This window comes from Perognathus longimembris, chromosome 12 (genome assembly GCF_023159225.1).
Source record: "Perognathus longimembris pacificus isolate PPM17 chromosome 12, ASM2315922v1, whole genome shotgun sequence".
Lineage (NCBI taxonomy): Eukaryota > Metazoa > Chordata > Mammalia > Rodentia > Heteromyidae > Perognathus > Perognathus longimembris.
In genome coordinates this window covers 40,318,795-40,345,033 of record NC_063172.1, presented here as the reverse complement: position 1 = coordinate 40,345,033, position 26,239 = coordinate 40,318,795, and the positions used below count along the sequence as shown (strand labels likewise).

Genomic DNA, 26,239 nt, shown 5'->3' with positions numbered 1-26,239 from the left:
CTGTGACAATCACAACTTTGGAAGCTTACAAGAAAAAATCTAGTATTGTACAGATACTAAGCTCAGAATCCAACATAGTTCTCACCAACCAAAATTAAATCACTTGGCATAAACTTCCCTTAGGTTATAGTTGCTTTCATCACTTTAACATCCTCTGAAGCCTTCCAGCCTTTCTTTGTTGTTGATTCCCTTGTTCAATAGTCAAAGTCACAGTGGTAGGATATGTCCTCACAACCTAAACTAGACTGTGATGCTTGGTGAGGGTGTGGGAGTGTGTGTGCGTGAGCACAAGCACATGTGCTGCAACATGGCCTAGGCACTGATTCATTATCATTGCTACTGTCCTCAACATTATCTTAGGTCTATGCTCTTCATATAAGTGAAAACATGTGATCTTTGCCCAAGTAGAATATCCCCTTGCAAATGAATGTGTAATTAGAGCTGAAACCCTGCTTACTCTGTTCTTGACCTATTTGGAGTACATCTCGTCTCTTTTTTAACACTTTCATCTACATTAGTTGTTCAGAGTTTTTGGTGCTACTTCATGCATGCATATCATATACCCTGATCAAATTAACCCCCTCTATCATCTTCTGTTATTTTTCTTCTTAAAACAATCTCAACAGGTTTTATAATTTTATTCCCACAATGCATATGAAGTATTTTGACTATATTAGCCCTCCTTCACCATTTCTATCCACACTTCTCTTCCTACTCGTACTTGTTGACTGGTAGAACTCATTTTACATTCCTACTCAAAATTGTAGTGCAATACAATAGGAATTGCACTGTGATATTTCTTACATGTCTACACAGTTTAGCAAGATTAATTCTCTTAATTGTTCTCTTTCCCAGACCCTCCTGCCCTCCTACACTACGATTCCAGTTTTCAGTGAACTTTGTTATCATATGTTGGTATATGACTACAATCACACTTCAATATGATTCACCATCCATCATTCTCTATCCCTCTCCCACCTTCCACTTATACCAAAAACAGTTTAGAATATACATACACATACTTATATTCATATATAGAGAGAAACATGACAGTAAACTCTTCATCTTAGCTCACTTCTTTATTATTATATATCATAAATCTTAGTTCTCTTGTATTTCTTTGAGTTTGTGCTCTGTCTTTGAAGTTTGCCTTCATAGTCAGAATAACCATTTGAAGTTTTGATTTCTCATGGAATTCCCAAGGATAAAACTTAATTTAGTGGCTTTCTCCCAAGGAAAGGATTTAATTTAATGGTTTCCTTCTCATAATCACATGAGGACTGTAAGGAAAGAAAATTATCTCTTTAAAAAATGAAATTGACAAATATTTGTTATTTTACTAGTAGGCTATGTAAATTATAGACAGTATATGGTTTAATTAAAGTTAAGTGTCTGGCATAGAATATAGTGTTTAAAGTGCGAAGTACTGAAAGGTCTTCTCACCACTATTTTTAAATAATAGCTTTTGTAAAATAACTTATACTTCCTAAAGTTTTATAGAGGAAATTAAGGATAAGAGCTACAGCACAAGATTATTGTGAAATTTATTTTTGTGCAGAAATGATATAGCAATCCTAGTAGCTATCAAAGTTGGCACTGGAGTAGCAATATTAATTTATCCCTTTAGAAAAGCATTTTGGTGTGCCTTTCCTAAGAAATTTTGCATGTGTTTTTCTGTTCAGAATTTACAATATGTTTTTTTCAAAATGCCTTAAAAATAAAGATCTTAGATAACTGAAAGAAGCAATATAAGGTACATGTCCCATTCCAAAAATCACATGGCACTCAGTTGAATGTCTTGTCAAAATGCAGCTCTTTCTGTTTCTGATTCCATGTCTCTCTCTGTTTCTCTCTATGTCTCTATTTCTCTCTGACTTTCTGTGTCTCTATTTCTCTCTGTGTCTCTTTCTGTCTCTGTCACTCTATTTCTCTATGTCTCTGTGTGTATCTCCCTCTCCATCTACCCCAATTAAACCATGCCATGCCAATGATTTCTTGGATTCTGCGTTTCTTTCTTTTTTTTTTTCTGTTGCTCCTTTTTTTCCCCTTTATTGTCAAAATGGAGTACTGAGGGGTTACAGTTCCATATGTAAGGCAGTGAGTACATTTCTTATTCAACTTGTTACTTCCTCCCTCATTTTTGTCCACCTCCTCCCTCCCTCTTCCCCTCTCCCGCCAACCCAATGAGTTGTACAGTTGGTTTACATCAAATGGTTTTGTAAGTATTGCTTTTGAAATCATTTGTCTTTTTATCCTTTGTGCTCCATTTTGATATTTCCTTCCCCTTCCCTAGTTCAATTATACATATATACAGTATCCAGGGTACTCAAATGAGAAACACTAATAGCTGGGATACAGCCACAGGAAAGGAATATGAGAGAAACAACAACAACAAAAAGATACGGTTTCACATGGCATGTTGAAAATAATTACAACAATGATATAACACTTCTTTTCTTATATGCAGTTCATTTCACTTAGCATCATCTTATGTGTTCATAAGGGCATAGCTATTAGGCTCTTGTGATCCTCTGATGTGACTAGCCTAAACATGTACTAATTATTTCCTATGAGAGAAACCATAGAGTCCATGTTCCTGTGGGTCTGGCTCACTTCATTTAGCATAATTTTTTCCAAGTCCTTCCATTTCCTTACATATAGGGCAATGCCATTCTTTCTGATAGAGTCATAGAATTCCATTGTGCATATGTACCTCATTTTCCTGATCCATTCATCAACTGAGGGGCATCTGGGTTGGATCCACATTTTAGCAATGACAAATTGTGCTGTGATGAACATTGTTGTGCTGGTGGCTTTATTTTTTTCTTATTTATTGTCAAAGTGATGTACAGAGAGGTTACAGTTTCATACATTAGGCCTTGGACACATTTTTTTCTACTGTTTGTTACCTCCTCCCTCATTCCCCTCCCCCTTTCCCTCTCCCCTCATGAGTTGTTCAGTTGGTTTACACCAAATGGTTTTGCAAGTATTGCTTTTGGAGTCATTTGTCTTTTTATCCTTTGTTTCTCGATTTTGATATTCCCTTTCTCTTCCCTAGTGCTAAAATGCATATATACAGTATCCAGTGTACTCAGCTGAGACACAGTGATAGTGTGGGTTCAATCACAGGAAGGGGATACAAGAGGATCATCAACAATAAAAGTTACAGTTTATAGGGCATGTTGAAGGTAATTACAACAGTGATATAACAGTCATTTCCATAACATGCAGTTCATTTCACTTAGCATTATCTTATGCGTTCATGAGGACATAGCTATTAGGGGCTTGTGATCCTCTGCTGCGACTAGCCTAAGCCTGTGCTAATTATTCCTTATGAGGGAAACCATAGAGTCCATGTTTCTTTGGGTCTGACTCACTTCACTTAGTAAAATTTTTTCCAAGTCTTTTCATTTACTTATGAATGGGGCAATGTCATTCTTTCTGATAGAGGCATGAAATTCCATTGTGTATATGTACCACATTTTCCTGATCCATTCATCTACTGAGGGGCATCTGGGTTGGATCCATATGTTAGCTATGACAAATTGTGCTGCAATGAACATTGTTGTGCTGGTGGCTTTAGTCTGTTCTTGTTTGTAGTCTTTTGGGTAGATGGCCAAAAATGGGTCTTACATAGTACTAGAATTCTTAGCCAGAGCAATTAGGCAAGAAGAAAGCATAAAGGGGATCCAAATAGGAAAAGATGTAGTTAAACTTTCTCTCTTTGCAGATGACATGATCCTATACCTAAAGAACCCCATAGACTCTACTCCCAAGCTACTAGAGCTGATCCAAAACTTTGGAAAAGTAGCAGGATATAAAATAAACCCTCAAAAATCAACGGCCTTTCTATATGCTAGTGACCCAAAGACCAAGGCTGAAATCAGGAAAGCAACTCTTCTTGCAGTAGCCTCAAAAAACATAAAATATATAGGAATAACCTTAACCAAAGAAGTGAAAGACCTTTATGATGAGAACTTTAAAAACATGAAAAACAAAATGAAGGCAGAGCTGAGAAAATGGAAAAACCTCCCATGCTCCTGGATTGGGAGGATTAATATAGTCAAAATGGCAATAGTGCCAAAGGCTATCTACAAATTCAATAAAATATCCATTAATATCCCAACACCATTTCTTAATGAAATTCAGTAAGCAATCCAGAAATTCAAATGGAACAATAAAAGACCACAAATGCTGGTGGCTTTCGTATGTTCTTGTTTGTAATTTTTTGGGTAGATGCCCAAGAGTGGATCATAGAGGAGCTCTATGTTTATCCTTCTGAGAAATCTCCATACCGCTTTCCAGAGTGGTTGAACAAGTCTACATTCCCACCACCAATATAGTAGAGTTCCCTTTTGGCCACATCCCCTCTAGCATTTGTTGTTACTTTTCCTGATAATGGACATTCTTACTGGGGTGAGGTAGAATCTCAATGTTGTTTTAATTTGCATTTCTTTTGTGGCTAGTGATATAGAGCTCTTCTTCATGTGTCTCTTGGCTATTCTCATTTCCTCTTCAGAGAAGTCTCTTTTTCTGTCTTTAGCCCACTTGTTGAGGGGGCCGTTGGCTCTTTGAGGATTTGTTTTGGAGGAATTTAATTTTCTGAGTTCTGAGCATATTTTAGACATGAAGCCTTTGTCCATTGTATGGATTCTGCTTCTCTAACAGGCTGCTAGATGATAGAGATTATTTTGTCTTCCAAAAATCAATGATTTTTTTCTGGGTTGTATAGTATTCTCCACATATAATACATTGAGATTCTTGGAATTACCTGTGGCGTTTAATTACATTAATCAATTATAAAATAGCTAGCATATTGATGGTGCCAATATAAGCATTGAATACAGTCAGTCATCTCTCTTTCTCTCCCTCACACACACAAACACACACAAATGAGGCAATAAGATAAAGTCCATACATACAAATCTGAAAATAAAGAAAGGAAGAAAAGAAAACGCAATATCCAAATGTTGGAGTTTCTTCTTCACAGATGCAAAAATGTGACAGCTCTCAAGGAAACTGGTTATTTATGGTTTCTATTGACTGAGTTTCTCCTGTTTAAAGGATTCTTTTGTACTTAAGCAGGAAAGTCGATAAATTGTGATGAACAAAAATTAGTAGAAATAAGTTTATTCACTCATGACAACTTTATGCTGAATTATTTACTTTTTTATGAATAAGAAAAATTTTTAATAATTATTTATTTTCAAAGTGATGTATATAGGGGTTACAGTTTCATATGTAAGGCCATGGGTATGTTTCTTGGACTATTTATTACCTCCTCCCTCACTCCCTCCTCCCCATTTCCCTCTCCCCAAATGAGTTGTTCAGTTGGGTTACACCAAATGGTTTTGCAAGTATTGCTTTTGGAGTCGTTTGTCTTTTTATCCTTTGTTTCTCGATTTTGATATTCCCTTTCCCTTCCCCTAGTGCTAATATGTGTATATACAGTATCCAGGCTACTCAGATGATATGCCGTGATAGCATGGGGACAACCACAGGAAGGGGATACAAGAGGATCATCAACAATAAAAAGCTATGGTTTCACATTGTATGTTGAAAGTAATTACAACAGTGTTATAGCACTCGGTTCCATAAAATGGAGTTCATTTCACTTAGCATCATCTTATGAGTTCATAAAGGTATAGCTATTGGACTCTTGTGATCCTCTGCTGTAACTAGCCTAAACCTGTACTAACTATTCCTTATGAGAGAAACCATAGAGTCCATGTCTCTTTGGGTCTGGCTCACTTCATTTAGTATAAATTTTTCCAAGTCTTTTCATTTCCTTATGAATAGGGCAATGTCATTCTTTCTGATAGAGGCATAAAATTTCATTGTGTACATGTACCACATTTTCCTGATCCATTCATCTACTGAGGGGCATATGGCTTGGTTCCATATTTTAGCTGGAACAAATTGTGCTGTGACGAACATTGTTGTACTGGTGGCTTTAGTGTGTTCTTGTTTGTATTTTTTTGGGCAGAAGCCCAAAGTGGGGCTGCTGGGTCATAGAGGAGTTCTATGTTTAGCCTTCTGAGGAATCTCCATACCATTTTCCAGAGTGACTGAACCAGTTTACATTCCCACCAACAATGACCAACAAAGGGTTCCCTTTGGCCACATCCCCTCCAACATTTGTTATTGTTAGTTTTCTTGATAATGGACATTCTTACTGGAGTGAGGTGGAATCTCAGTGTTGCTTTGATTTGCACTTCTTTTATGGCCAGTAATGTAGAGCACTTTTTCATATGTTTCTTGGCCATACTCATTTCCTCATCAGAGAAGTCTCTTTTTAAGTCTTTAGCCCACTTGTTGAGGGGGCTGTTGGTTCTTTGAGGTTTTGTTTTGGAGGAATTTAATTTAGTTTTGTATATATTTTAGATATGAGGCCTTTGTCTTTTGTATGGCTGTTAGTGATCTTTTCCCAATCTGTGGGCTTTCTGTTTATCTTGCAAGTTATGTCCTTTGCCCTGCAGAAGCTCTGCAGTTTGATGCAGTCCCATTTGTCCAACCTTTCATTGCTGTACTTTTGGGTCTTTGTTAAGTAATTTCGTCCTGTTCCAAGGAGCCCAAGTGTTTCTCCTACTCCTTCTTGTAGTGTTTTTCAGGGTATCTGTTTTGTTTTGTTTTTTGAGGTCTTTCATCCATTTGGAATTGATTTTCGTGCAGAGTGATATATAAGGATCTAGTTTTAATTTCTTGCAGGTGTTGAGCCAGTTTTGCCAGCACCATTTGTTAAAGAGACTATCTTTCTTCCATCCTATTTTTTATCTCTTTTATCAAAGATTAAGTAGGCATAGTTCTGCAGGTTATGCTGAATTATTTCTTACCACGTCACTTTTAGTCCCTTTTATCTTAAGCTTTTTGCCACTATTGATGTCAACAAATCTCTAAGTATATTCAGCCTTTGTTGTTGTTGTTGTTGTTGTTGTTGTTGTTGTTGTTGTTGTTGATAGGGCTTGAACTCTGGGCCTGGGCTCTGTCCCTGAGGTCTTCAGCTCAAGGGTAGCACTGTACCACGTGAGCCACAGCACCACTTCTTTTTCAGGTGGTTAATTGGAGATAAGAGTCTCACAGACTTTCCTGCCCAGTCTGGCTTTGAACCACAATCTCATATCTCAGCTTCCTGAGTAGCTAGGATTACAGGCATGAGCCATCAGCACCTGGCTCTCTAAGCATATTCATAAAAATTTTATACAAATCCCTAAACTAGAGTACTGCTAGCAAACATTTATCTGAATTTTATGATTGGGTTTCAAATGATTTATCTCTTAATAAAACATACCATTTTATTTTTACTTAAGTAGAGTTAGAAAATGTTCAAGGACTATAGAAAAAAAAAATTCTGAAATTTATCCAAGGTAACAAGACATAGAATATCAAAACTGAGAGTTTTCTTGATATAGGACATTCTTACTGGGGTGAGATGGAATCTCAATGTTCTTTTGATTTGCATTTTTTTATGGCCAGTGATGCAGAGCACTTTTTCATATGTCTCTTGGCCATACGCATTTCCTCATCAGAGAAGTCTCTTTTTAAGTCTTTAGCCCACTTGTTAAGAGGGCTATTGGTTCTTTGCAGTTTTGTTTGGGAAGAATGTAATTTTTTTAGTTCTGCATATATTTAAATATAAGGCCTTTGTCTGTTGTATGGCCGGTAAAGATCTTTTCCCAATCTGTGGGCTTTCTGTTTATCTTGCAAGCTATGTCCTTTGCCATGCAGAAGCTCTGCAGTTTGATGCAGTCCCATTTGTGCATCCTTTCTTTGATTTGTAGCATTTCTGGGTCTTTGTTAAGGAAGTGCCATCCTGTGCCAAGGAGCCCAAGTGTTTCTCCTACTCCTTCCTTTAGGGTTTTCAGGGTATCTGTTTTAATTTCAAGATCTTTGATCCATTTGGAATTGATTTTGATGCAAGGTGATATATAAGGATCTAATTTTAGTTTGTTGCAGGTGGAGGGGATGTGGCCAAAAGGGAACCCTACCTCATTTTTGGTGGGAATGTAAACTGGTTCAGCCACTCTGGAAAGTGGTATGGAGATTCCTCACAAGGCTAAACATAGAGCTCCCCTATGACCCAGCAGCCTCACTTTTGGGCATCTACCCAAAAGACCACAAACAAGAACACACTAAAGCCACCAGCACAACAATGTTCATCGCAGCACAATTTGTCATAGCTAGAATATGGAACCAACCCAGATGCCCCTCAGTAGACGAATGGATCAGGAAAATGTGGTACATATACACAATGGAATTTTATGTCTCTATCAGAAAGAATGACATTGCCCCATTCATAAGGAAATGGAAGGACTTGGAAAAAATTATACTAAGTGAAATGAGCCAGACCCAAAGAAACATGGACTCTATGGTCTCCTTCACAGGGAATAATTAGCACAGGTTTAGGCTAGTCAAAGTAGAGGATCGCAAGCGCCTAATAGCTATGTCCTTATGAACCCATAAGATGATACTAAGTAAAATGAACTCCATGTTATGGAAATGACTGTTATATCACTGTTGTAATTACTTTCAACATGTGATGTGAGACCGTAGCTTCTATTATTGATGACCCTCTTGTATCCCCTTCCTGTGGTTGTGCCTGCACTATCTCTGTATCTTATCTGAACACATTGGAAACCGTGTATACTGGTATTAGAACTAGGAAATCGAAAGGGAATACCAAAATCGAGAGACACAGGATAAAAAGACAAACAACTACAAAACCAATACTTGCAAAACTGTTTGGTGTAAATGAACTGAACAACTCATGAGAGAAAGAGAAAGGGGGAGTGGGAGGGGGGAATTAGGGAGGAGCGAGCAAACAGTAAAAGAAATGTATCCAATGCCTAAAGTATGAAACTGTAACCTTTCTGTACATGAGTTTGACAATAAAAATTTTAAAAAGAGTATCAAAACTTAAATATTTGAAATTACATATATTAAAATTTGGTGGTTTGTTTTTGATTTTCTGTGCCAGTCCTGAGTCTTGAACTCAGGGCCTAGTCACTGTTCCTGAGCTTTTTTACTCAAGGCTAGCACTTTACCACTTGAGCCACAGCCCCATTTCTTGCTTTTTTTGGTGGTTAATTGGAGATAAGAGTCTCACAGACTTTCCTGCCCAGGCTGGCTTTGAACCATAATCCTCATATCTTATCCTCCTGAGTAGCTAGAATTACAAATGTGAGCTACCAACACCCAGTTGTAAATTGAAATTTGATTATTACTACCAACTTGGGTTTGCTTTAACCTGTATGAAAATGTAGCTCTGTTCTCTGATAAAACTATAGACTAGACTGGTTTCAGATTAAACACATTTCCTGCTATTAGGGCTTCAAAGCCAACCAAGGTTATTTTTTCCATTAGTTAATTACTAGAAGAGCAGAAATTTCTGGCTCAGCAGATAAAGCCCAGGCTTTTTCCCATTTGAGGTATACATGTTTCTAGGAAATGTGTACCATTATAATTGGCAACTTGGGTGGAAACACAACACATAGCAGAAGAAGACCAGGGCAGTCATTATACTGGGAACAAAGACTGGATCTAAATAAATCACATACAAGATAGACTTACCAAGAATTAGTAAAAAGTTCAAATTTCCACTTTTATTTGCCCTTGCAAACAGAGCCCACGAGCATGAAGTATATTCTGGTAACAAATGGGAATCTGGCCAACCAGTGATCTTTGCATTAGCATTCTAATAACCAGAGGCCAACGTGCCATAGTGCTGTGTCAGAACTAATTTATGAAACTAGGTCCTAAGGCTCATTAAAGTGGTCACAATTCAGCGGCTGCTCAGTAAAATTAGAGTACAGTTTCATTCCCATAACAGTGAATATTTTAACATACTATTAAGGACATATTTCAAATGTTAAAACTCGCTTTGATTCTGAGAAGGGAAAAACAACAAGATTAGAAAACTATTTACTCTTGCTGTACAAAATTGGTTTTACTCTGAGCTTTCAGCACAAAATGCTTCAAATGTTCATCTTGCAAAGCACAGAGTGGGCTGAAAATGACACTTGGAAATTTAATGGAAACCTCAGGGTTAGGAACCTACCTAACCACAAAAATCTCCTCTTGCTGCCACACAAGTCTCCCTACAGCCTTTCTTTTACTATTTCTCCAAAGCTCCCAGAATCTGTGTGCATCGCTTTGCAGGCCAGGGAGAACTGGATCTGAGTGTCAACATCTGGACAAGAAAAAAATGAGATGCAATAAGGAAAGTTGTGGTAAATTTAATGCAGCAGTAGTCCAAGGTGTACTGACAATCGTTTCCATCTACAGGGACAGAGTGTCTCTTTTCTGGTTAGTGCAATGCCTGGCACACAGGCTGTGCTGTGCTCAATCATAAAGACAGTTGCAGTGAGCAGAGCTAATGATATAAGTATGAAAACCACTTAAGTTCTCAGTGTTTTAAACATCTTCTGTACATGAAATGGGAAGAATGGTTCCTGCTCTGTTTATTTCACAGGGTTGTTCTGAAATCAAAGCTCATGATAATAGGGGAAAGTCTTTTTAATAGTGCAGCGTTTACATGTGGGTAATGTATGGTTATCTCCATTGACTTGTCAAACATACCCGACTATTTTCTTTATCTCCTGAATTTTTATTCAAGGTAATGGTAATGAATCCCTAAATCTTCTAAATGTGAACAATAAAAGACTCTGAATGACTTTTCCTGGCAGTCTATATACCACGGCTGAATTATTTAGACTTCTATTTAAACTTGGGAGAGGGAAAAACAACTGCAAAAATAAAGGTTTCCCTTTGACTAACTCCTTCACAAAAACATTGCCTTCAAAATTTACATACTTAAAAACAACATCAATAAAACAGATGTTCTGTTCAAGAGTAAGTTGAGTTTCACATCCTTGTTAAAGTTAAACATATCTTGAAAATGAAAGATGACAGCAGTGACTGTCAAAGGGAGAAAAGATTACATTAACCTTTAAAATTGGGATGTTACAAATCAAGCCACTGGGAATGATAGATATATGATAGATAGATAGATAAATAGATAGATAGATAGATAGATAGATAATATTTTTCTGAATATTTCAAGGTACCTAATAAATCAATATTCTCTAGGTGCTCAAATATGCTAGAGGTTAAACAGGTGTGCTATCCAAGAAAGTATACTGTGTTCACATCTTCATTTCTTTCTTTCTTTTTTCTTTCTTTCTTTCTTTCTTTATTTATTTATTTTTGGTCATGGGGCTTGAACTTTCTGCCTGGGCATTCTCCCTCAGCTCTTCCACTCAAGGTTAGTGCTCTGCCACTTGAGCTAAAGCACCACTTCCTTCACTTCACTTTTAAATGACTTTATTTTTCTCTTTGCAAGGGTTTATGTTAATATTCAGTGCAGATATCAAAAATATAAAATAGCATTTTATCAAGCTATTTCACCTTGATAAATTTGCTCGACAACATGCATCTGTAATGTCTTGTAAAGCATAGTTCAAATAAAGGTCACTTTAGGAAATGTACTGAGAGAATAAACTACTTAGGACTCATATAAAAGGATATGCCTTCTGACCTTGTACAATTTTAGTCAACAATTGAATTAATGAGCATCTTCTGGATTAAAAACACTGCAGAACACTGTACAGCATAACAGGTTGGGTGAAATTATGACTATTCTATAGAAAGTCATAGTCAAAATACAAAAATATTCAGTAGTCAGTACAATGGAAATTATGAAATAGAGTAAAATAGGTACAAAGAGAATATCACATCGGTTTGGATGTAGAATGGGAACTATTGTCCCAAGAGTCAAAGGTATGAAATGACAGAAAGTTGTTCTAATCATCTTTAGTAGGTCAGAAACAAAAGTTAGTCAAAATATGTATAGATATGTATTATGTGTATGTGTATGTGTGTGTGTGTTAATCTGTGTGTTGTTTCAATCATCTTTACTAGGTCAGAAACAAGAGTTAGTCAAAATATGTTTAGATATGTATTATGTGTATATATACATGTATATGCATGTGTATCTACATATATACATGCATGTATATATACATGTATATGCATGTGTGTATACATATATACATGCTGGTATATGTACATGCATATATACTAAATGTATGCATGCATGTGCATGCTTGTTTTCATTTCAAAGAATGCCACTTTTGAATAATACCTGTTTCTATTTATATTATCTCACTGGGCTCACATCACAACAGGTTCAGCTCATCAATGTTTTTCAATTGTCTACTATTGTCATTATTTCTATTGTAGTACACTTACATTGTTTAGTTTTAAAACAAAGAAGAAAAGAGAAATGACTTTTTTTAGCATAGTATAGTTTAATTAACTTACTGTGAAAAGATAAAGTAATAGCCCAATACACTTTGCAATTGTTTGAATTCAGTTTTGATATACGAAGAATAGTTTTGGAGCATATTTTGATCTTCCTTCCATATTCCATGCTAATTTTCAAATGCTGAAAGCAATATTAATCAAAACCATGCCATATATTGTTCTGCTTTATATGTTTTTCAGTGTAAACAACCTCTCACTCTTCCTATAGAATGGAAGTACTTGCTTTCAGTTCTCAATCTCCTAACTACTAGTCATGTTTAAATTCTCTTCTGTTTCCTGTCTATGTCTGGAAAGGGTGGAGGAAGATCTACAGCACTGATGTGATATGCATTGCACTCAAACAGAAGCCTCATCAATAGAATAAAATACTCTTATTTGGTCTAATAACCAGATTATGTGATGAACCAGAATGATATATTGGTACCTTTATAGACAATTTAATTTAGTGACTATGAATGAATAGAATATAGAAAAAGCATTTCTTAAAATAATCGAACGTGCATTCTTTTTGGAAGATAACATACAGACTTCTAAATGTCAGCATTCATTTTGAATCTGTAAATACTGAAGAAATAACTGCTCAGTGTTTCACTTCAAAGCCCCTGACTTATGAGACTGCAGAAAATTGAGCTTAATTATTTCTCCACTTCTCTGGCCTTGTGAGTATTTTGCACAGTGCCAGGACAATCAGAGCATGAATGCTTAGGGAATCACTTTGTCAATGACCACAAAGTTTCTGCTAAGATACAATTTACTCTGTATGGTCCATTCAAGGTCAACAGCTCCTTAGGCATGAAAAATCTAAGCCTTTGCTTAGTTGTTCTAGAGACACAAGCCCTGCAATTATAAAGTTCATGCAAAGTATAAAGTTGCATACATTCTAAGGAAAATACTGTATTTTAGCACTAGTCATTGATCAGAAGGAATTAAGGATTTATGCATTTTAATATCTTTGAAGGCATGCTGATGCCTAGAAACATGGAGAGTACTAGACTGTCAGGGAAAGTATTCTGTCATATGAATATACTGTCAAACTCCTAAATGTGTCAAAACACCTGAAAGCACATTACAAAAATAAAAAAGAAAGAAAAGATGCTACATTTTTGACAAATTTGACTCAAGTTTTTATTTGATTATGAGAATCATTTTACATTTTCCAATTTATAAGTCATGAGAGCTAAGCTAGAAATATAGAATCATCATGTTATTTTCATTGACAACTACTGTCTGTCATAACTATTTTTTCCAAATCTACTTTATCTGAATGATCCAGACAACCTCAATCTTGAATGTACTGTATTCTAAGTCACATCAGAGTAACTCATTGTCTTCATGATTTATTCTTACGTCTGTCCTCCATTCAAAACCTTAATTAGATTCCACACAAATAAAATTTGAGCTCTAAATGAACAATGAACCTCCTACTGAATATCTCATTCTCAAGAATCCACTCCCAGTTTCTTCTCCTTTTACCATACACCAACACATAAATTTAGATAAATCCATTTGTTCACCCAAACGTATCAACCATTTTTCCTATATGTGTTTCCTTATGTGTTATATATTTTCCAGAATATTAAATATTTGTGATGTTTATTTCTTACTATCTATCCCTAGTAAAAGGCAGGGATCTAATCATTTTTGATGAATTAAATATCCCAAATACTGCTGGTTATAAAAAAGATGAATAGTAAACACATATTGAATGAATGAATGGCATACAACATTTGCATGACCTTATACTAGAAAGATAAAGGGAATTCCAAGCTCTACTTTCTACATTTTCTCAAATGCGTTAGTATTATTTATCCTATACTGTTTTATATTTTCAGATATTAATATGGCAGGGGAACCTAAACCATACAGACCCAAACCCGGAAACAAGAGGCCACTTTCTGCACTTTATAGGTATGTAAATATGTACTATTTCACTCTGGGTAACAGTGAAAATGTCTTAAAACTTTGTGAGGTGATATGACATGTAAGGTGTAAACTGGGGGGGGGGGCACGCATGCTGGGGCTTGAATTTAGGATTTGGAAGCTGTCCCTGAGTTAATTTGCTCAAGGCTAGTGCTCTACCACTTGAGACACAACTCCATTTGTAGCTTCTTGGTAGTTAATTGGAATAAACAACCTTGTGCTTTTTCCTCTCCAAGTTTTCTTTGAACCACAGTCCTCAGATCTCAGGTCCCTGAGGAGCTAGGATTAGAAGCATGAGCCACCTGTGCCTGACAGAGTGGGCAGATAACTATTTGTTGCCAGTCTTGGGGCTTGAACTTAGGGCCTGGGCACTGCCCCTGGCTTCTTTTTGCTCAAGGCTAGAACTCTACCACTTGAGCCACCTTGCCACTTCTGGCTTTTTTTCTATATATATGGTGCTAAGGAATCGAACATAGGACTTCAAGTATACGAGGCAAGCACTTTACCACTAGGCCATATTCCCAGCCCCCATATAACTATTTTTAAGTAATAATTCTTGCTATATATTAAGTATAATAAAATGTAATTGATTGTCAGGGATCTTGGATGCCTAACATTCTACTATCTGTTGCTGTAACCACTAGTCACTTTTCTTCATTGTGACAAAAATATCAAAGAAAATTATTTTGAGGGGAGACAATATTTACTTTCATTCCTGATTTGATGTCCGAGCTTCATTCTATGCTGGCTGGCTCTTTTTTTTTTCCTCTGGGCCTGTGGTGAAGGAGTAAATCCTTCATGGTTAAATGGAACAATAGCATAGCTTCTCACCTAACTGTGAACAGGAAAGAAGGAGAGAAAGAAGGTAAAGGACAAGGTTTATGTCTAAATGACACGTCTCCAGTGACATACTTTCCCAAACACTCACCCTCTCCACCCTCTCCAAACAACCCATCCAGTATGAGTTCATCAGTGGACCTATCCATTGACGAGGTTAGCACAGCCCTGGGAAGGAAGTCTTCTATATATGTACTGTTTGTGAAACCACTTCATGATCAAACCATGGCAATCATCATTCTACATAGTTTACTTAATAAAAACCTAATGGAAATCTCTGATGATTTTGCCTTACAAATGGAAATGTTTCCCTAACAGAAATCTAAAGACTATCTCGGATGAGTTTTGCCTGCCAAGTAGAAATGCCAAAACTGTTCCATACATACTACATGCTATGTACCTTGGGAGCTTTTCATATGTTATTTAATTTTTTATAACAATCCCATGATATAGGCCAAGAACTTTTTAAGGTCACATCACTAGTAAATAAAGGTACCAGTTTTAAAGCTCATGCCTTTCCATGTCCTGCCCAGATCTCTTCCAGTCAATAATGTATCCTCTTGCAAAGAACATGGTCCTCTCCTACTCATTTCTCCAAAATGACAAATACAGATTTTCTCTTTTCCAAAGAGAGAGGCCTAATTTCTTTATCCTCTACTAAACTACTTGATTATGAATCAACTTAGCTTTCTGCTTATTTGCCTTCTTCTATATGTCTCAATTTATCAATGGCCATACCTATATTCATAATTTCCAGTGTAGAGGGTAGACCACCTTTGATGTCTTGTACATATATTAACTTAAGGAAAAGTTAATTGACTTGGGGGGAAATGATAAGAGTATCGCATATAACTTTTAGTTCTTTAAAAAAACAGTTGCTGTGGGAGAAAATTCTTATTGTTCTCTGAAGCTATATGTCCTACTTCATGTGCTTTTGCCACTGATTTTTTTTTTGTACTGTAAGTGCTGAGTTTGCATCTGTCTCTGAAAAATTTCCTTTTGTTAGATTCAACTACTTGTTCCAGGCTATTGAGATCTCCTATCATCCAATTTATTGGGCCCTCTCCTAGATAACATATCGTCATTCATTCTGTATCCACAGCCAACGAGCTAACAGAAGTGTTGAGCAAGGGTTTATTTTACTGATACCATCTGGATAAGGGAGAATTAAGTTAAAGGTGTTTCAATGGATTATGCTCTGGTATCCTGTAGTATAAAGAATGTCCAATGTTCTCCAAAAGCTAGCATATCTCCTTTCAGACATGCACAACCTGATTTTCTAATTCATAAACATGTAGTTAGAAGTAGGTCCCACGTATGGTCCCTTTCACATCCACACACCAGTAATCTCCAGTGCTTGAGCGCTAGGGATGGTCATCTAAGAAGTCATTAGATTTTTCCAAATCTATAATGAAAAATCTAGGTTATGATTTCTCCTGTTATTTTTGGATGACAAAACACTTATATAAGATGATGCTAAGAGGAATGAACTCCAAGTTATGGAAATAAGTGATTTATTGTTGTTGTTATGTTCAATGAACCGTGTCTTTCTTCCCCATGGTTTTACCTCTGATGTAACTGTGACTAATTTTCATACCCTGGATATTGTATATACATTTATCAGAAATAGGGAAGGGAAGGGGAGCATCAAAATGGATAGACAAAGGGTATAAGGAGAACCAATGTAACCACGATACTTACAAAACTATATGCTGTAAACTAATTGTACACCTCGAGCGGGGTGGGGGGGCAGTATTGGGAAGGAGGGATGGACAGTGGGAGAACCATGAGGGAGGAGGTTACAAATTTGATAAGAAATGTACTTACTGCCTTACATATGAAACTGTAACCCCTCTGTACATCACCTTGACAATAAATATATCAATTTTTAAAAATAAAATAAAATGGAAGGCAGCAGGAAAAATATAAATGTTGATAATGGGTCATAGTCTAATGTTTACCCCAAAAGAGCACAAATGAAATAACTCATCAATAAAAGGAAAAAGTGACTCTTTCTGTCCTTTTTGTTTTGTGGTAAAGGATAATGTTTAGAAAAAATGAGCATGGCAAATTAACTTGGATCTGATTCATTTTGAACTGTGAGTAGAGCTGAGACCAACACAGAACAATTCAAGTACTAACAAAACAAACTGGAAATGATTGATTTTCTTTTTTCCAGTGTCATATTACTAGCATTAATTTTCATATTTTACTCTTCTACGATTGTTTTGATTTTTCTTATATGAATGATAAGAAAGAAATATCTTTTAAACTTTTCTTATATTGCTGTGATGCTGAATTATAAATTAAAAGAGCTAGAGGCAGAATTTTAGTTAAATATTCTGTCATAAAAATTACATTAATTGGAAATGCTTCTTTATACTATTTTTATCTCTTTATGTAAATTAAAATTGAGGTAGACTGAAATTAAAAGACAGAAACAATATGATGTAATAAATGTGCAGCTGAGAATATGCACAGTTTCTGTCTTACATAAGTCTAATAACACTTTAACTGTATATAGAAAGCTATATTTTCATAGTCATTATTCTTCTTACTATAGAGTATCACAAAGTTAGAATTACATGCCTTGCTGTATAAATGAGAAATTGGCTTCTAAGGCAATAATGGATTTGCTCAAATAAGATAACAAGATTAGGAACTGAACTCATCCTCAGACTACAGATCTAGTGATTTGATCACACCAGATCACAGTCCACTGCATTATCTTACCTACTGCCATCGAAGTAATACACATTTTTTTAAACAATAGATTTTTCACTTATCAAAATCAATAATAAACCACGCTTCTGTTTACAAATACTATGCCAACAGACAGCAGAAGAGAGACTATACATTAAACACTTCATAAGAACAAGGGACTTAGTACATATTTGCATAAGATTTTGAACATCAAGTTCTTTGTGCAACAAAATAGTTACAAAATTTTCTTGAGAGAGTAAAATTTTGTACCTAAGGTAAAAGAATCTCAGTATAGAAAGTACGATAACAACTTGGAAAGGTAGAGCTCTCCATTCCTAGTATGTTTAGGATGATTTCCTTATCTTAAATGAAATTTCTAAAATAGTCCTATTTGTTTACTCATTCATTAATTCATTTATTCATAGAAGATTTCATTGTTATGTCTACCATGATGTAGGGGCTGATTTTCTAGGTAGGTGCTTATCTAGCACCTAATACAGAAAACATCAAACGAAAGAACATGTAGCCAACATAAAATGAAATAGAAGTACAATATTTGTAGAGTTAAAAGTAATCTGTAAATCATTATAAAGCTCTAATTAGCCCATGGCAAGGCCTGAAACTAATCTGTCACTAATCTGCCATCAGAATTTCCTCATGCATTTGAACACCAGCATACACTAAAAGGTGGCATTTATATGGAATATACACTAAGGAAGTACTTTGCTCTTGTTCCTTATTTAAGAGTATTTTAAATTTCATCAAACAACCTTCATTAAGTGATTCCTAATGGCTTAATTAACATGATATACAGAGAATATACAGAGATAAAGTACAGTGGAGTTCCATCTCTTACTGTCTGGATTAAAAGCAACAATAAACAAGGACAGCCCAAGAGACATATGCCTACACATTCATGAGAATGTAAGAGAATTGCTCACTCTACATAAGGGAAAGGAAGTGAAAGTGTTGAAAATTATAAGAAAATGATTCTTTTTTTAAGGAATATTTTGAATTTTTTCCTTTATTGTTGAAGTGAAGATCAGAGGAGTTACAGTTTCCTATGTAAGGAAGGGACTACATTTCTTGTTCAACTTGTTACCTCCTATCTCATTCCCCTCTTACCTCCCCCCTCCCCATTCCCCTCTCCCTCCACCCCCATGAGTTGGACAGTTGGTTTACATCAAATGGTTTTGTAAGTATTGCTTTTGGAATTGTTTGTCTTTTTCTCCTTTGTCTTTTTATCCTTTGTCTCTTGATTTTGATTTTGTTGTTCCCTTTCCTTTCCCTAGTTCTAATACACATATATACAGTATCCAGGGTACTAAGATCAGATAGAATGATAGTGGGGGTTAAAACCACAGGAAGGGAATAAGAGAGAAAAAAAAAGAAGAAGAAAGGGTATGGTTTCACAAGACATGTTGAAAATAATTACAAAAATGATATAACACTTGTTTCCTTATATGCAGTTCATTTCACTTAGCATCATTTTATCTGTTGATAAGGGCATAGCTATTGGGCTATTGTAATCTTCTGCTATGACTAGCGTAAACATGTACTAATTATTCCCTATGAGGGAGACCATAGAGTCTATGTTTCTGTGGGTCTGGCTCACTTCATTTAGTATAATTTTTTCCAAGTCCTTCCATTTCCTTACAATTGGGGCAATGTCATTCTTTCTGATAGAGGCATAGAATTCCATGTGCATATGTACCACATTTTCCTGATTCACTCATCGACTGAGGAGCATCTGAGTTGGTTCTATATTTTAACAGTGACAAATTGTGCTGCAGTGAATATTGTTGTGCTGGTGGCTTTAGTGTGGTCTTGCTTGTAAACTTCTGGGTAGATGTCCAAAAGTGGAGCTGCTGGGTCATGAGGGAGGAGCTAAAAAAAATAGGATGGAAGAAAGACAGCCTTTTCAAGAAATGGTGCTGGCAAAACTGGTTCAACACTTGCAACAAATTAAAACTAGATCCTTATATATAACCCTGAACCAAAATCAATTCCAAATGGATCAAAGACCTCAAAATAAAACAGATACCCTGAAAACACTACAAGAACGAGTAGGAGAAACACTTGGGCTCCTTGGCACAGGATGAAACTTTCTTAACAAAGGCCCAGAAATGCAACAAATCAAAGAAAGGTTGGACAAATGGGACTGCATCAAACTGTAGAGCTTCTGCAGGGCAAAGGAAATAGTTTGCAAGATAAACAGAAAGCGCACAGATTGGAAGATCTTTTCTAGCCATACAACAGACAAAGACCTCATACCTAAAATATACGCACAACTCAAAAAATTAAATTCCTCCAAAACATATCCTCAAAGAACCAACAGCTTCCTCAACAAGTGGGCTAAAGACCTAAAAAGAGACTTCTCTGAAGAGGAAATGAGAATGGCCAAGAGACACGTGAAGAAGTGCTATACATCACTGGCCATAAAAGAAATGCAAATCAAAACAACACTGAGATTCCACATCACCCAGGTAAGAATGTCCATTATCAGGAAAACTAACAATAACAAATGCTAGAGGGGATGTGGACAAAAGGGAATGCTACTACATGGTTGGTGGGAATGAAGACTTGTTCAACCACTCTGGAAAGCTGTATGGAGGTTCCTCAGAAAGCTAATGAAAAAAATGAGTCTTGTACAAAACACTTGACACAAAGGAAAAAAGGGACATGTAGAGCAAGGAAAATATGTGCAGGAACAGAGGCACAAAGACAACAACATCTCATGATGAGAAATAAGATATTTTACAGGTGGAGAATGGGTAAAGGGAGCGAGCATTCACCCAGTTTGCAAATAACCCTATGCATCATGTTGACAAAATTTGGTTCTTATTATGAGGACAATGAATCATTTGAATATGGTAATGGAAGGTAAATGATATTATCTAAGGACAAAATGAGAGTAACAGATGTCCAAGGTTTCCAGTTTAGGCAACTAGAGAAATGATCACATAATTTGGACTGGAGAAAGAGGGAAGACATAATAGCCATTGGTAAACTCAAGTATAAGGTTGAGAGAAGGAAGTAAGACTAAATTACTTCAGTCTTGGACATGAATTCATAAAGACAGGTAATTCATTAAAATGGCACTTGCAATACAAGTGCTTCCCATTAGAGTCTATATGTAAAAGAAACATAATTACTCAATTTGTGAATAATTTATAAATATCACACTTAGTCCTAATGGTGAATAGCGAATCCATTCTCTAGGGAAAACAGTGCAGCTTTTAATGAATTGCTGTTTCAAATGTTCTACATACATTACAAAGTACCTATGATGCTCAAAATTATAATTGTACCTCAGGAAGTAAGTTTTCTTGCATGCCAAATTCCAACTAATACTAATTAATTACTAAATGAGTATAATCGCATGATGGTTTTGTTTCTGCTTATAATACATACAGTCAGGCATTTTCTTTTTAGTTTGGTTAAATTCAGCAAAGATATCAAATAAATTGATTAGAGCTAAGTAAACAAAGGTTTTCACTTAATTAAAGGTAGACCTTTGCTTGCAGGAAATATAGCAAGACATATAATACCTAAAAATGTCATGATCTCTCCCACTGATTTCATGAGAATTTTAGGTACCACTCTCAAATACGTTTCTGTAGGTCTCATACACGTTTCCGTTGTAGCAACTTTCCCACCACAGAGAGGTAACCATGGAAATCAACATGGTCTATGCAAGAAAATTCAACTCTTTCAAAGATGGTCAAAAGAGCTACCTGCATCATCATTTTAAGATCACCATGCTTTGTGTTGGTAGCCATAAGTGTGGATAAAAGATGAAAGTGTTTTTGCCAAGCTATTTTATCTCGATAATTTTTCTAGACAACATATAGCTATAATGTCTTGAAAAACATTGTTCAAATAAATTTCATTTTAGGAAATGTATCAAGAGATAGGTTTGATGGTCCCAAAACATAGTCCTAGTAAAGTAAGATAAATATGCAACAAAATAACTCTGGTGACTTGTTTCGATTTGGTCTACATGAGTGTGGTTATCCTTCATCATTGCTGTTGAAGAAATTAGCAAAAATCAGTAAGAAGAAAAATTTCCTAGACGTGCAGTTCATTTTCTGGCTCAGTTTGTTGAGTAATATTTACCAATTAGCTCCACATCATCTTGTGAATTTTCTGTCTTTCATAATAATAAGGAAAATACACATTCCCATTCAGAAGCTTAATACTTATAATGTTAAAGCCTCTGTTTTCACTGGCAAATGCTTTTTCCCCTTTGCCTTAACTAGCCATATCTTTCCACTCAGAAAGTCACCAATTAAACTGACTCCCAATCTACAAAGCAGAGTGTAAGGAAGAAAGGGAAATGATTTTTCTAATCTACATGCTAATACATTCTGTCCTTCTAAAATAGACACAAGCTAAACACTGACTTGCTCACCAGGTTTGTTTTTGGTAATTCTGTGAAGAATTTGAAGTTTTCTTGTTCCTAGTCCAATCTTCCTTCACAATCAGATTACCGACATAAATTCTCCAGCATCCAGGCAATGAAGAACTGGCATACTTATAAAACTGAACATTTAGTGTCCATTCACGTGGATTTAAGGTGAATTCCCTTGAATTTAGAGTTCTCAAGACTTCCTACACACAAAAGAAGTTGAAGCCATCTCTGTGAGCACAGCTCTACACAGTGTAGAATAAACGTGGTAGAAGTTCTGATTTTGTCTCTTTTCCATCCCTGAATCTCCACCTATTTTCTATTTGAACAGTAAAGTTCATATGAAGAACTAGATAGTGTAAACAAATGTGATAATGTTAACTTTTGGTTCTACTCATACTTTTTTGTACAACACTAAAGAACGTGAACATCTATTTGTATTTTTTATTTTAATTTCTCATTAAACTGTGAAAAATCTTTTTTAAAATATTGGCATATTTTACATTTAAGAACAAACTCTTAACACTCATTAGTTACTCACAACTAGGCAAATATTTTATGTGAATTTCTTCAATGAAAGTTAAGTTTTTCACCCATAGCTGCAGAAACAAGTCTAACCTCACTTGACCTCCTGTTTCTCAGCATTCTCAGCCAAATAAATGAAGAAATAAGTTTGCTGAAACATATACTTAAATAGTGGAAATTATTATGGTTCCAATAACCTCTTTTGCTGGTCCTGGTGTTTGAACTTGGGACCTGGACACTGTCCCTGAGCTTCTTTTGCTCAAGACTAGCTCTCTACCACTTGAGCCACATTTCACTTCTGGCTCTTTCTGTTTATGTAGAACTGAGGAATCGAACCCAGGGATTTATGCATGCTAGGCAAGTACTCTACCACTAAGCCACATTCCCAGCCCAATAATAATTAGTATGGTCCCACTTCCTCTTTGAATTTTAGCTGTGTTTATTACTTATGATTATTTAAAGAAGTGATCTATAGTACAGTATTGAATCATTTTAAATAAATGTCATCGATAATGATATATGTCAACTACATAGGTTAATGTTTCCTATGACATCTTAGAAATGTTTTTGAAATGTTTTTATTTATGTCCATATTTTACCATGTAAAAGTTGTAACTGATAGACCTTTTCATTTACAACGTTTCAAGAAATACTAACACAATTCGTATGAAATTAGTTGTGCTGTATGCAATACTCTAGGTTAATAATGGCCTGTTTGTAGTTTTCTGTATATGTTTAAATGAATAAATATCCATGTTTATCTTTTTGCCTGTGAAAAGATTGTAGGAAAAATAATAACTGGTTCTCAAGTAGAAAATACTGCTAAGTCAATGCCCTATAAGCCACAGACAGTTCATTTTAGCTTTACCAGGTAATTTAGGTTTCCATTTGTGTTATCGAGCTGATAGTATCTAAAGGAAAAAAAAACAAAAGAGCTTTCTAATATCTTGAACCATTCTAGGGATTCTCTAGTCTCCAAAATTCCATATTTCTACCATAAATAATTTCAAAAAGTTTGTGGGCCATAATTTCACAGAAATAATTTCCTTTCTTGGTGAGATTTTCATCACTGTAACAAATACCTTGTGAAAATGGTCCTTATTTACATGGTTTCTAAGTCTGTAATAAATTAGAACATAATGGCATAGAGGGCATATTGGAGTAAAGCTACTTTCCTTGTGGCAGCAAGAAAGCACAGAGGCAGGAAGAGACAAGTACAAAATGAATCCTGAAAATGTATACTTCTAATAAACTAATAATACTACTACCACTTCTTTATAATGCCATCAATTATGGATTGAGTCACTGATGAAGTCAGAGCCCTCATGACCCAAGGTTTACTCCTGAATATTGCTGCCAACCCTCCAACACAAGCTTGCATATGCAGTGTTATATTCAAGCTGTAGCACGCCAGCTCGTGCGCACACACACACACACACACACACACACACACACACACACACACACACACACTTCAAAGGGATGGCTACCATTCAAGAATCCACAACCAAAAACGTGTCAAGGTCTGATTCTTCCTCTATCCTTTTGTTGCCTTAGCTTTAACAACTACTTTATACTTTTACATGCTAATAACAGTAAAATACAAACCTCTCCATTTATTTAAGTTTTTCCTTTATGAGTTTCCACAGATAAAGTGAACCGAAGTGGTCTATAAAAGCCACAAAAACAGAAAATAGAAACTCTGACAACCCTGAGAAATGTGAACGGAACATACCTACTAAATAGCAGCAGTTGAAACTCTTTTAAGCCTATTTTTATAATGATTACCTGAAGAAATCTGAACAAGCTATAGCTTAGTTTCTTCCCATCTCTAATTTTCTAGGGTTCTGTTATTTATTTCTTCATCAATATATTTGGACTGGTATTTTATTATTGAGTTGATCCACTTTTTCCCCTTCAAGCTCTGTACTCTGTCTTAAAATATTTTTTGGCTGAGTAAATTTTTATTAACCTTAAGAATGTGTACAAAGTACACCTTTAACAAAGCAGTTTTGAATACAATGCATTTTGATCACTATCATCCCATTCAACATTCTCATCCTGCTTTCATCCCACCCCTGTCTCTTTTCTTAATTTTTTTGTATACACAATGAATGTTTGACTACATTCTCTCTCCTTCCCCCTATATTTATCTTCCTTTTTCCCTTGGTACATGAACCCATTACCTGGTGTTAATTTTCTTGGGCTTTGACCTATTCTATCTAAAAGTTTATACTATTTGAGCTCTCCATAGAGTATATTGTATTTTTATATTTTATTTATAATGACTTGCATACCAACCAGTGTGTTTACTTATAGATTTATACATAAATTCTGTTCACCACAAATGATGTGAATCATGCAGCCATTGTTTTTGGGTATGGCTTACTTCACTTAAAATAAGTTTATTTCCAAGTCTTTCCATTTCCTTATGAATGGTACAATGTCATTCTTTCTGGTGAGTGAGAAATATATAATATATATAATTTGATTAATCCAGTCATCCACTGAGGGGCATCTGGGTTAATTACATATCTTCACTATGGTAAATAATGCTGTGAACAGTGTTGTGCTGGTAGCTTTAGTGTGGCCTTGTTTGTGCTTTATTGGATGAATGCTCAGAATTGGAAGCTCTCTATTTAGTCTTCTGAGCAACCTACATACTGCTTTCTAGAGTGGTTGAACAAGTGGTGGAACATTCTAACCAATGGTGTATTTGAGTTCTCTTTTGACAGTATCCTCACCAGCATTTGTTGTTGTTGCCTGTTTTCTTGACAGTGGCCATTCTAGCTGGGATGAGATGGAACCTCAATGTTGTTTATGTACGCATTTCTTTTATGGGCAGAAATGTTGAGCATTTCTTCATGTGTCTATTAGCCATTTTCATTTCTTCTGAAAAGTCTCTTAATTCATCAGCCCATCTATTAGTTCAGTTTTTGTTTCTTTTAGGGCTTAATTTTTCTATGTATTGAAGTGTATCTAAGGATTATAATCCTAAATATATTCAAAATGTTAAAAAGAAGGAAGGAAGGAAGGAAGGAAGGAAGGAAGGAAGGAAGGAAGGAAGGAAGGAAGGAAAGAAAGAAACAAACAAAGAGAGAGAGAGAGAAAAGAAATTGCTTCCAGGTTAGTTCTTTCAGTTTTATTTAAATTGGCAAGGTAATCCAATAATACTCAAAGTATAGAGCAATAATAGGCATTACAATTACATTACATAGAATATTCAGTGTATATAATTAATTGGAAAAAGATATAAAATTTGATTAAAGAAACTGCAGCAAAATTATATGAACATCATTCAAAGCTATTTAATAAAAGTACAAACAAGAAAAAATGACACAAAGTATTCATTGAAATTGTCTTTGAATAATGGGCATATGGAAGTTGTAACTTCAAACCATATAAAAAAATTTTAGGGATAATTATGTAACAAAAAGGAGATATATTTAAAATCTAAACTTTCTCTATTATAAATTATACACATCATATACAGAAAAGAAGGATGTGTGTGTGTGTGTTTGT

At 35.5% G+C, this 26,239-nt stretch overlaps 1 protein-coding gene across 1 annotated transcript in view; it reads left to right on the top strand.

The window, feature by feature from the left end:
• Ralyl (RALY RNA binding protein like) overlaps positions 1–26,239 on the top strand; it is a 641,793-nt gene that overhangs the window by 529,976 nt on the left and 85,578 nt on the right. The window contains exon 3 of the mRNA XM_048358653.1: positions 14,154–14,229. Coding sequence (XP_048214610.1) covers positions 14,154–14,229 — 76 coding nt within the window. The remainder of the gene's footprint in view (positions 1–14,153; positions 14,230–26,239) is intronic.